Here is a 13,359-nt window from a genome sequence, read left to right as displayed (position 1 = left end):
AATGGGATGAGTCCCTAATGGGTTAAAGGTGTATTCTGGTGGAAAACATTATTATTATTATTATTATTATTATTTTTTTTTTTTTTTTTTTATCTACTGGTTCCAGAAAGTTAAACAGATTTGAAAATTACTTTTATAAAAAAAATCTTAATACTTCCAGTACTCATCAGCTGCTGTATGTTCCAGAGGAAGTTAAGTCCTTTGTTGTTCTTATCAGTCTGACCGCAGTGTTCTCTACTGACACCTCTGTCCAGAGCAGGAGAGGTTTGCTATGGGGATTTGCATCTACTCTGGACAGTTCCTGACATGGCCAGAGGTGTCAGCAGAGAGCACTGTGGTGAGACTAAAAGAACAACTCAACTTCCTCTGGAGCATACAGCAGCTGATAAGTACTGGAAGGATTAAGATGTTTTAATAGAAGTAATTTACAAATCTGTTTAACTTTCTGGCACCAGTTGATTTTAAGAAAAAAAAAATTCTCCACCAGAGGACCCCTTTAACACCTTAACGACGCAGGACGTAAATGTACGTCCTGGTGATGTGGTACTTAACGCACTAGGACGTACATTTACGTCCTGAGCATAACCACGGGCATCGGAGCGATGCCGGCATCATGCGCGGCAGGTCCCCGCTGTGGATCGCAGCCGATTATGGCGAACACCCGCAATATCGCGGATGTCCGCCATTAACCCCTCAGATGCTGTGATTAATACAGATCACGGCATCTGCAGAATCGCGGTCACTTAACAGGATGATCGGATCGCCCGCAGCGCTGCCGCGGCAATCCGATCATCCTGCACGGCAGACGGAGGTCCCTTCACCTGGCTCCGCTGCCTTCCAGGAGTCTTCTGCTCTGATCTGCCTTCCCGCAGACCAGAGCAGAAGATGACCGATAATGCTGATCAGTGCTGTGTCCTAAACATAGCACTGAACAGCATTAGCAATCGAATGGTTGCTATAAATAGTCTCCTATGGGGACTATAAGAGTGTAAAAATAAAGTATAAAAAATGTGAAAACCCCCCTCCCCCAATAAAAACGTAAATTGTCCCATTTTCCCTATTTTACTCCCAAAAAGTGTAAAAACATTATTTTATATACGTATTTGGTATCGCCGCGTGCGTAAATATCTGAACTATTCAAATAAAATGTAAATTATCCCGTACGGTGAACGGCGTGAACGGAAAAAAAAATTTCCAAAATTGCTGCTTTTTTTTATAACATTTTATTCCAAAAAAAATTAATAAAAAATGTAATAAAAGTTTTGTATAAGCAAATATGGTATTAATAAAAAGTACAGATCATGGCGCAAAAAATGAGCCTTCATACCACCGCTTATACGGAAAAATGAAAAAGTTATAGGTCTTCAAAATAGGGGGATTTTAAACGTACTAATTTGGTTAAAAAGTTTGCGATTTTTTTTTTTAAGCGCAACAGTAATAGAAAAGTGTATAATCATGGGTATCATTTTAATCATATTGACCCAGAGAATAAAGAACACGTCATTTTTACCATAAATTGTACGGCGTGAAAACAAAACCTTCCAAAATTGCGGTTTTCTTTTTAATTTCCCCACACAAATAGTATTTTTTTGGTTGCGCCATACATTTTATGGTAAAGTGAGTGATGGCATTACAACGGACAACTGGTCGCGCAAAAAACAAGCCCTCATACTAGTCTGTGGATGAAAATATTAGAGGTATGATTTTTTGAAGGGGAGGAGGAAAAAACGAAAATGTTAAAATAAAATTGTCTTAGTCTTTGAAGGACATATCCGGTGCTCACTTTTCTTATTGTATCTGTTCCGGGCTGCAAAAAAAAAAAAAGAAAATAAGCTTTCTCTTACCTGCATACGCTCCCCCGGTGCTCCGGTACAGGCGTTCGGTCCCCGAGCTGTATTCTTCTTACTTCCTGTTAGCCTGGCACGTCACACGGAGCTTCAGCCTATCACTGGCCGAGGCGAGACATCGCTGCGGCCGGTGATAGGTTGAAGCTCCGTGTGACGTGCCGGGCTAACAGGAAGTAAGAAGAATACAGCTCGGGGACCGAACACCTGTACTGAAGCACCGGGGGAGCCTAGGCAGGTAAGAGAAAATTTGTGTTCTTTTTTTTTCAGCCCGGAACGGATAAAATAAGAAAAGTGAGCACCAGACATCTCCTTTAAGGTCCAAATGGGCTGAGTCCCTAAGGGGTTAACAAAAAAAATGTCTTAAATAGACATGCTATGTAGTTGCACACTTTGGGGTACAGAATGTAGTAGCAACAACTTTTTAAAGGGGTTATCCAGGAAAAAAAACTTTTTTTTACATGTCAACTGGCCGTAGAAAGTTAAACAGATTTGTAAATTACTTCTATTAAAAAATCTTAATCCTTTCAGTACATATGAGCTGCTGAATTTGAGTTGTTCTTTTCTGTCTAAGTGCTCTCTGATGACACCTGTCTCGGGAACTATCCAGAGTAGAAGCAAATCCCCATAGCAAACCTATTCTGCTCTGTGCAGTTCCTGAGACAAGCAGAGATGTCAGCAGAGAGCACTGTTGTCAGACAGAAAATAACTCAACTTCAGCAGCTGATAATTATTAGAAGGATTAAGATTTTTTAAGAGAAGTAATTTACAAATCTGTTTAACTTTCTGGAGCCAGTTGATATATAAAAATATTTTTTTCCTGAAATACTTCTTTAATGCACAATTGCTTTCCATGTGCCCATAGTATCTGACCATTTTCCTGCATGGAATGCTGGGAAAGGTCTAATAGAATAATAAAATAACTTGGGCTGCAGCACTTCTGGGTGTGGATCCTGTGCATTATGGTAATCGAAGCATTTTACACTGTATAAAAACTTGGAATTATGGGCTCAAATGCTGAAAAAAAGCTTTTTCATTTTTTTGTACTAGTTTGAAGAATGGTTTGTAGTTAAACAACAAATAACATTTTCCATTACATATGCTAAGCACGTCCTGAAAATGAGCACCGATCTTGTAGCCTTTGCATGGCTCAGACACCATCGCTAAATTGTTTGTGCATTACTTTTCACCCATTGTTCTACAGCTTTTCAACCACTATTACTCTGTGAGATAAATTGCTTATGAACAAAGATTTCTTTAGCATGCTAAAAGGATGCAATCAGCATACAAACAAGCATGTTTTTCTTTCCCAGCTTATCGCAGGTCCTATTGCAGACAATATTGGCTAGTTATTGCCCTAAATGGTTACCTTAACTTAACCTCTTCAGGACATAGGGCGTATGGATACGCCCTGCATTTCGAGTCCTTAAGGACCGAGGGTGTATCCATACGCCCGTGGGAATTCCGGTCCCCACCGCTAGCCGGTTGGGTACCGAAGCCGGATGCCTGCTGAAATCGTTCAGCAGGCATCCCCGCATATCGCCCAGGGGGGTCATTATGCGATCTGCGGCGATTCCTGGTCAATCGGGTCTCCAGTGACCCGGTGACCCGGAATTACTGGCTGTTCGGGGTCGTCTCTGACGGCCCCGAACAGCCAGAGCCTGCAGGGGTGAGGTGGCACTGGTGCCACCTCACGATCGCCCTGATTCGTCGGCCGGATTACCGGCCGACCAATCAGGGCGCCTGCTGCGGGTTTCACTCCCGCACCCGCTCCGCCCCTGCTCCGCCCCTCTTCCGGAGGACATGAGTGGGTGCGAGACGTGCACCCCGGGTGCTGGGGACCCCGATCCCCGGCGTCAATGTTGGGATCGGGGCCCCAGGAGCAGTGGCGGCGGCGACGAAGAGGGACTGACCTCATGCGGCTGGATCGTTGGAGGTGAGTGACAGCCTCCTGCTGTTGCTTAGCAACAGCTCCCAGCATGCAAAAAGGGCATGCTGGGAGCTGTAGTTATGCAACAGCAGGAGGCAGACCACCACAACTCCCAGCATTCCCTTATGGGCATGCTGGGACTTATGGTTTTGCAACAGCTGGAGGCGCATTTTTTCTATGGAAAAGTGTACCTTCAGCTGTTGTATAACTACAACTCCCAGCTTGCACAAACAGCTAAAGTGCATGCTGGGAGTTGTAGTGGTGCATCTGCTGGCTGCATAACTACAACTCCCAGCATGCCCGTTGGCTGTCGGTGACTGCTGAGAGTTGTAGTTTTGCAACAGCTGAAGGCACACTGGTTGTGAAACTTAGAGTTTTTTTTTTTTTTACCTAACTCAGTGTTTCACGACCGGTGTGCCTCCAGCTGTTGCAAACTGCAACTCTCAGCAGCCAATGTACACCATGCACCGTACATGCTGGGAGTTGTAGTTTTGCAACAGCTGGAGGCACACTGGTTGTGAAACACTGAGTTAGGTCACAAACTCTGTGATATATAACCAGTGTGCCTACAGCTGTTGCAAAACTAAAACTCTCAGCATGTACAGTCTGTCAGCGCATGCTGGGAGTTGTAGTTTTGCAACAGCTGGATGTCCCCCCCACCAATGTGAATGTACAGGGTACACTCACATGGGCGGAGGATTACAGTAAGTATCTGGCTGCAAGTTTGAGCTGCCGCAAATTTTCTGCCGCAGCTCAAACTGCCAACGAGAAACTACTGTGAACCCCCGCCCGTGCGACTGTACCCTAAAAACACTACACTACACTAACAAAAAATAAAATAAAAAGCAAAAAACACTACATATACACATACCCCTGCACAGCCCCCTTCCCCTCCCCAATAAAAATGAAAGCGTCTGGTACGCCACTGTTTCCAAAACGGAGCCTCCAGCTGTTGCAAAACAACAACTCCCAATATTGTCGGACAGCCGTTGACTGTCCAGGCATGCTGGGAGTTTTGCAACAGCTGGAGGCACCCTGTTTGGGAATCACTGGCGTAGAATTCCCCTAAGTCCACCCCTATGCAATCCCTAATTTAGGCCTCAAATGCGCATGGCGCTCTCACTTTGGAGCCCTGTCGTATTTCAAGGCAACAGTTTAGGATCACATATGGGGTATCACCGTACTCGGGAGAAATTGCCTAACAAATTTTGGGGGGTATTTTCTGCTTTTACCCTATTTAAAAATTTTGGGAAAACAAGCATTTTAGGTAAAAAAAATGTTTTTTTTTTTTTTACATATGCAAAAGTCGTGAAACACCTGTGGGGTATAAAGGTTCACTTAACCCCTTGTTACGTTCCCCGAGGGGTCTAGTTTCCAAAATGGTATGCCATGTGGGTTTTTTTTTTGCTGTCCTGGCACCATAGGGGCTTCCTAAATGCGGCATGCCCCCAGAGCAAAATTTGCTTTCAAAAAGCCAAATGTGACTCCTTCTCTACCGAGACCTGTAGTGCGCCAGCAGAGCACTTTTCACCCCCATATGGGGTGTTTTCTGAATCGGGAGAAATTGGGCTTCAAATTTTTAGGGGTATTTTTTGCTATTACCCTTTTTAAAAATTTAACATTTTTGGGAAAACAAGCATTTTAGGTAAAAAATTATTTTTTTTTTTTTACATTTGCAAAAGTCGTGAAACACCTGTGGGTTATTAAGGCTCACTTTATTCCTTGTTACGTTCCCCAAGGGGTCTAGTTTCCAAAATGGTATGCCATGTGGGTTTTTTTTTGCTGTTCTGGCACCATAAGGGCTTCCTAAAGGCAACATACCCCCCAAAAACCATTTCAGAAAAACGTACTCTCAAAATCCCCTTGTCGCTCCTTCCATTCTGAGCCCTCTACTGCGCCCGCCGAACACTTTACATAGACATATGAGGTATTTCCTTACTCGAGAGAAATTGGGCTACAAATACAAGTAAAAATGTTGTCCTTTTACCCCTTGTAAAAATTCAAAAATTGGGTCTACAAGAACATGAGTGTAAAAAATGAAGATTGTGAATTTTCTCCTTCACTTTGCTGCTATTCGTGTGAAACACCTAAAGGGTTAAAACGCTGACTGAATGTAATTTTGAATACTTTGGGGGGTGTAGTTTTTATAATGGGGTCATTTATGGGGTATTTCTAATATGAAGACCCTTCAAATCCACTTCAAACCTGAACTGGTCCCTGAAAAATACAGAGTTTGAAAATTTTGTGAAAAATGGAAAATTGCTGCTGACCGTTGAAGCCCTCTGGTATCTTCCAAAAGTAAAAACACGTCAATTTTATGATGCAAACATAAAGTAGACATATTGTATATGTGAACCAAAAAAAATTTCTTTGAAGCTTTCTGCTTGTAAGGAAAATGGATATTACAAAGTTAGAAAAATGCAAAATTTTCAAATTTTTCATCAAATTTACGGATTTTTTCACCAAGAAAGGATGCAAGTATCGACAAAAATTTACCACTTTGTTAAAGTAGAATATGTCACGAAAAAACAATCTATGAATCAGAATGATAACTAAAAGCATCCCAGAGTTATTAATGTTTAAAGTGACAGTGGTCAGATGAGCAAAAAACGCTCCGGTCCTTAAGGCCAAAATGGGCTCCGTCCTGAAGGGGTTAAAAAAGGTTTTATCCAATTTACTTTATTCCTTCATTAACCCCATGATATTCAGTTTGCAGTCTAGGTTCTGTTTTTCATGTTGGCTTGTCCTTCTCTTTAATACATGGATGTGAGGTTTGTGTGTTCAGAAGTCTACAGGTTAATCTGGCTGCTTTGCTTTTTTAAGACACGTGTACAAAGCCCATGATATTCTCTCCAAATAAACTTGTCTGCAGTGTACAACTTCCTTCCCTCTAAATGTGCCCTTACTCTAAAGTTGTCCATTAAGGGTGGCAGCCTCTCGGCGCTCCACTGCCAAATGAAAGTGGAGAGAATGATCGTGTGTGGTGTATTTTTGTCCCCAACCCTTTTGTTCTGGGTGAATCGTGTATGAGGGAGGTTATTCAAAATGCATGGCCGCCTTAACAATGAAAAAGCAAAAAAAATAATCAGTCACAAACCGTAACATGGTAGAAAATGTTCTTTGAAAACTGTTTAGTTTTTTAAATTTTGCATTCAGGAAACAAATGAATAATACACATACACTTATTGCCTAGAGCAGAATCCTTTGGCATTTAGCAGAACTCCCTGCTGTAAATACTTTTTATTTTTTCAGAGAAAAAATCGCCCTCAGCTTGGGTGGAGGAGATGATCAAGAAAGAAGGCATCTCTTTTTTGATTCAGAGATTTGAAAGTGCTGGCAGCATGGATGGCAACCATTGTGGCATATTATACATTACCACACTTCATGATCTGCAGCAGACCTCTTTATGTGCTGCGCTTCAGTGGATGGACATGTTGCTTGCGGCCCTGGATTGTTATAATACATTCATGGGTATGCGTGTTGTAAAACCACAGACTTTACTTGGTGAGTAGACAAGCCAGTCATTTTTGATTTGTATAGTTAGCATGAAAAATAAAATGCTGTATGCTTTATTAGACTAGTGCACTCCTTTTTCAAGTATACAAGTATATTACAACATTTTAATTAATCAAGCCCTTTCATCTTCTGTGGCATTGTTCTGAACCATTTAGATACATGTGTAACAAATGCGTGCATGATACAGTTCATGGTTTATCTGGGCTAATGTAAATGTGAAGTACAGTGGTTACTCAAGTTACAATATTAATTGGTTCCTGGATTAACATTGTATTTTGATACCATTGTATGTTGAGACCATAACTGTTGAAACCTGGTTATTGCTTCTGAAGCCTCCAAAATGTCATCCAAAAATAGGAAAAAAGTAAGGATTAAGCAAAAATAAGTAGATAACTAATACTGATAAAGCAAGTCCTTACATATAAAAGTAAGAGCTGCTGGAAGCTGTTAATCACTGTCTATGTAAATGACAGGAGCTTCCTCAGGGTCCTGTACAGTACACGCAATGTCTTAAAAAAGGAGATTTTTTATGCTTACCGTAAAATTTCTTTCTCGGAGGCTCCATTGGGGGACATAGAGACTGTGGGTATATCTTGTTACCACTAGGAGGCTGACACTAGGCATACAAAAAGAAAGTTGGCACCACCTGACAGGATATACCTACTGACCCATAGCTAATCAGTTTCGTCCCAAAGCAGTAGGAGAGGACCACAGAGAAAGACACCAGCAGTTGTCCGAGGGAACCAGACAAAAAAGAACCAAAACGACCCCTCGGACAGACAACCGAACCATAGCAACAAATACAAATTGGTGGGTGCTGTGTCCCCCCATGGATCCTCCGAGATAGAGATTTTACGATAAGCATAAAAAATCTACTTTTCTCGGCCGGCTCCATTGGGGGACACAGAGACCGTGGGACATACCCAAAGCAGTCCCCGGGGTGGGAAAAATACCCAAACCAGTTTCAGGCAAAAGACTGAGCGACTCCTGCCTGCAACACCTTGCGACCCAAACCGACATCAGTGGGTGCAAAAGTGTGCACCTGGTAGAATTTAGTAAAGATTTGCAAGGATGACCAGGTGGCCGCCTTGCAGACCGAAGGCCTAAGCCCTATTGTGGAGCGCCCAATAAGCCCCAACAGGAAACATGGAATGCGCAGTGACCTAAAAAGGTGGGAACTTTCCTTACGACGGTAGGATTCCGAGATGGCAGAATGGATCCACCGCAAAATGGTCGCCTTGGAAGCTGGTAGCCACTTGCAGGGATGTGGAAATTCTATTGCCCCACACCCAGGACATGTTGTTCCGGGCTCCGGGCAGCTGAATTTTTTATAGATTTAGCCCTGTATCTGGCAAGCAGGGCCGGACCGACCCCCCCCCCCCCCCCCCTTTTTCTTCATAATGCCGGTGTGAGGTGTGAGAGCGGCTTTAGACTTGCATGGGACGCAAGTCTGCACCTCACACCGGCTATCAGGGTGAACAGAGGGGCCTCCTGACTCATGCCCGCTTCATACTCGGCACCCCCCGGCTGATTTCAGTAGCCGGGGGCTGCTGCTAATAGCCCGGCATACGGCGATCGCCGTGGGTGGCTATTAACCCTTTAGATCACCGCTGTCAAAGTTGACAGCAGTGTCTAAAGGGATCTTTTAACCATCCCTGGTAGTCTAGCGGGGTGGGTCGCCCCCCTCCAGCGCGATTGCGGGGGGCGATCCCTGTGGAGGTAGCCAGAATGCTTACCTCTACATTCACGGCTGACCCCATAGATCTGCATTTGATTGAGCCTGCCTTGAGCAGGCTCAACCAAATGAACACAGATCAAATGGAGTTCAATAGAACTGATCTATATGAGGAATCTAAATGATTCCTGCTTAAAAAAAAAGTGTCTAAAAATTAAAAAAAACACCCATTAACTCCTTCAATATTAGAGGTACGTTCATACAGGCGGATTTATTTGCGGGTTTCCCGCTGCGTATTTGAAAGGGGCGGGCTCTTCTCTGCTGTCCGGGGTGGAAAATCTGCAGCAGACCCTTCTGACTTCAATGGGGCTTGCGGCGGATTTTCTGCAGCGTAAATTCCACCTCGGAAAATCTGCGGACAGCCGAGAAGAGCCCGCCCCCTTTCAAATATGCAGCAGGAAACCCACAAATAAATCCGCCCATGTGAACGTACCCGAAAAGTTCATATCACCCCTCTTTTCCATATAAAAATATGTAAACATAAATAAAATAAACATATTTGGTATTGGCGTGTGCATAATTGACTGAACTATTAAAATTTAACATTTTATATCCAGTACGGTAAATCACAGAATTGGGTTTTTTATGTTTATAACATCATATCCCAGAAAGAATTAAGTAAAAAAGTGCTCAAAAAGTTAGATCAATGCCAAAATGGTACCGATACAAACAGTATATTATGGCCCAAAAAATGAGCCCTTATACAGCCCAGTTAATAGAAAAATAAAAATGTAATTTTTTTTTATTAAAAAGTAAAAAAATATATATATATATATATGAAAACATGACGGAAACTAAACAAATTTGGAATTGGTGTTATCAGGCCGACCTAAAGTATCAAAATAATATGTAAGTTTGACCGGTAACCATTGGATACAATGTCCCGAACCCAGGTGTCCTGAACCTGCGCTAGCAAAACATCCTGGAAAAGAGAAAGGTGCCCTCCCACCCGAGAAGAGGACACGGGTGGGAACATCCTTTCAGGAAGTGGGAGGATTTTGGTTACCGGACTTGGCAGCGAAATAGCCAGAACGGTTGTCTGACTTCCAGGAAGGACACCCCTTGAAGGAGGGAGCTTTGCATGATTGCGAGGTCGCTTGCTTGGAAGAACGACCCGAGGCAAAGGACAGAAACGGCTGAAAGGAAGACTACTTCTGACTGGGATCGGAGCGGTGAGGTTTGTTCTGCGGCAGCAGAGAGCGTTTACCACCAGTAGCTTCAGATATGGTCTCGTCCAGGCGCTTCCCAAAGAGCCGAGTACCGGAGAAGGGCAACTCCGTGAGCGATTTCTTCGAAGCAGCATCCCACGCCTTCGGCCATATGGAGCGACGAATCACCACCAATTTACCTGAAGCAAAAGCCGTACAGCCGGTGGACTCCAGTGCTGCCGGACAGAGGTAGTCCCCCAGCCTGAGAGAGTTGACGTGCGAGGTCTGCCAAGTCTTCCTGAAGGGCACCTGACAAGATGACTTGGCGAAGCTGGGAAGCCCAAACAGAAACTGAATTGGACACACAGGTGGAAGCAAAGGTGGAAGCAAGGACAAACCTGCCGCTTCAAAGGCAAACTTTGCCAGGTTCTCAATCTTCTTGTCCGTCGGATCCTTAAAGGACGCTGCATCCGCTAGAGGCAGAGTAGTAGATTTTGACAGATGAGAAACCAGAGGATCTACGACAGGCGGCGTTGTCGACTTGGAAATCAGATCCTGAGAGAAGGGAAACTGAGCTTGTATCTTCTTTGCCCCCCTGAAACCGCTTATACGGATGCTTCCAAGCCGCGTCCAGCATGGCTTCAAATTCAGCATGAGAACTGAAATCCTTGGGGGAATGACGAGAGCGGCAAAAAGAAACTTAAGAATAGACTTCCGAAATTCTTGGGTTCTCCAGATTAAAGCTGTCCCGGATTGCTGATACCAGGCTGTCCACCATATCAGACACTGCAGAGTGGTCCTCTTGATCCAACACCTCATCCGAGACAGAGAGAGACAGAGACCTACTCACCCTATCCCGCACATACTCATCTAGGATGTCTTCGGCCAGCTATAGTCCCCTGCGTCATGTCAGGCTGGAACAGCGGGATGAGCAGGGAAGTTAGGGGGACCCGGATCCAAGGTGCAACCCCAGGCGCTGGACGTTGGCGGAAAGGGGTTAACGGAGCATACTCTATGCCCCCTGCCCCTCAGCTGCATGCGGGAACAGGTAGTGCCATGCTCCTGAACTCCCACCTAAAAAGAAAAAAACTAAATACAGGCGCCAGCTAGAAAATAAAAAAAAGACCAAGACTGGAGAACTCCAGACCTGTGTCTGCCTCCTACTGACTCTAAGCTAAAAGTGATTAGCTCAGGGACAGTAGGCGGGGTATATCCTGCCAGGAGGGGCCAACTTTCTTTTTGCGTGCCTAGTGTCAGCCTCCTAGTGGCAGCAATGTATAACCACAGTCACTGTGTCCCCAATGGAGCCGACCGAGAAAAGTAAAATTGAGCCGCCCTTATTGGTGTCCAAAGGAGCAGCTAACTAAGCAGTACAGAACATGTAATACCTCCCTGTACTGTAGGAAAGTGCTACCAGACAGGAATTCAGTGCATACGCTTCAGTAATACAGGTGTTTTACCAGTGAAATGCCCATTCTGATTGGTCATTTCTTCCAGCCATTGACATGTTTTGCAGATCTGGACTGTACGTAGCATTGTATGTTGAGTCTGGTTTCAAGTTAAAATGGTCTAAAAAAGACCACTGTAAGTTGAAACTGTTGTATGTTGAGGCCATTGTAATTTGAGGGATCCCTGTATACACCTAGAAAAAGTATAAGCAAGATTTTGTAGCCTTGTCTGAGGAGGTTCCGCACATAAATCACAAAAAATTGCATGTAAAAGAACATGCAATTTTTCCAGTGCAGAGTTAAATAAGATTTAGTGCACTGTCAGTTACAAAAAACTTTTTATAAGTTGTACATCTTGGCAAAACATTAACCTTTCTAATATACTTCATAAATACATTTTCTTAGCTTTTTATGGAAATCTTGGCTTTGTCTAAGCTGAAGCACAGGCATGAACACAGTCCAGTAAGTGAGGGCTAACATTCCTCTGTCTGATAGGACAGGTGAGAGCACAAAGGAGTCCTATCAGGCAGGAGAGAGTACAGAGGAGTACTATCAGGCAGGATAGAGCACAGAGGGGTACTATACGACAGGAGAGAGCACAGAGGAGTCCTACCAAGCAGGAGAGAGCACAGATGAGTACTATCTGACAGGAGAGCGTACAGTGGAGTGCTAGCCCACCCTCACTTACTGGACTTTGTCCATGCCTGTGCTATAGCTTGAAAAAAGCCAAGATTTTATGAGCCATAATTTCTATAAAATGTAAATACATTTTTCTTATGATGTATATTAGAAAGATTAATGTTTTGTCAAGATGTCACACATATATAAAACTTTTTTTTTGTATCTGACAGTGCCCATTTAACCCCTTAAAGGGGTACTCCGGTGCTTAGACATCTTATCCCCTATCCAAAGGATAGGGGATAAGATGCCTGATCGCAGGAGTCCTGCCGCTTGGGACCCCCGTGATCTTGCACTCGGCACCCCGTTTGTAATCAGTTCCCGGAGCGCGTTCGCTCCGGATCTGATTACTGTCGATCACGGGGCCAGCGGCGTGTGACATCACGCCTCCGCCCCGTGTGACCTCACGCTCCGCCCCTCAATGCAAGTCTATGGGAGGGGGCGTGACAGCTATCACGCCCCCTCCCGTAGGCTTGCATTGAGGGGCGGATCGTGATGTCACACGGGGGCAGAGGCGTGACGTCACACGCCGTCGGCCCTGTGGTCGCCGGTAATCAGACCCGGAGCAAACACGCTCCGGGGACTGATTACAAACGGGGTGCCGCGTGCAAGACATAGTAGACAACTTGGTCTCTGCCATCAGGGACACCTTCCACCTAGAGGATCCCGGAACTTCGGACATAGCTGAAGAAGTTTACTTTCACAGCTCCCATCGCTCTCCTAATGTTTTCACTTCTCATGCTGAATTTGACACCTTACTGGAAACAGCATGGAAGCATCCAGACAAACACTATAGAGGGACTAAGAAGGTCCAGGCTCAGTTTCCCTTCGCCCAGAACCTCATTGCGAAATGGACATCTCCACCGGCTGTGGATCCCCCGGTTTCCCATCTGTCGAAAGCGACTACTCTACCTTTGGCAGATGCAGCATCCTTTAAGGACCCGGCGGACAAGAGGATTGAAAATCTGACCAAATTCGCTTTTGAAGCAGCAGGTTCATCTTTGCTTCCTGCCTTTGCTTCTGCTTCGGTGTCCAAAGCCCTTTCTGTCTGAGCTTCCCA

General features: G+C 44.5%; 1 protein-coding gene across 3 annotated transcripts in view; it reads left to right on the top strand.

Annotated features, from left to right (window-relative positions):
• The window catches only part of PRKDC (protein kinase, DNA-activated, catalytic subunit), a 631,631-nt gene that overhangs the window by 255,464 nt on the left and 362,808 nt on the right, over positions 1-13,359 (top strand). For all 3 annotated transcript variants that reach the window (XM_056521838.1, XM_056521836.1, XM_056521839.1), the window contains one exon: positions 7,027-7,278. In XM_056521838.1, the coding sequence (XP_056377813.1) occupies positions 7,027-7,278 (252 nt within the window). The remainder of the gene's footprint in view (positions 1-7,026; positions 7,279-13,359) is intronic.

The sequence above is a fragment of the Hyla sarda genome, chromosome 5, assembly GCF_029499605.1.
Source record: "Hyla sarda isolate aHylSar1 chromosome 5, aHylSar1.hap1, whole genome shotgun sequence".
Lineage (NCBI taxonomy): Eukaryota > Metazoa > Chordata > Amphibia > Anura > Hylidae > Hyla > Hyla sarda.
Note: the sequence above shows the minus strand (reverse complement) of the source record. Positions and strands in the feature narration are given on the sequence as shown.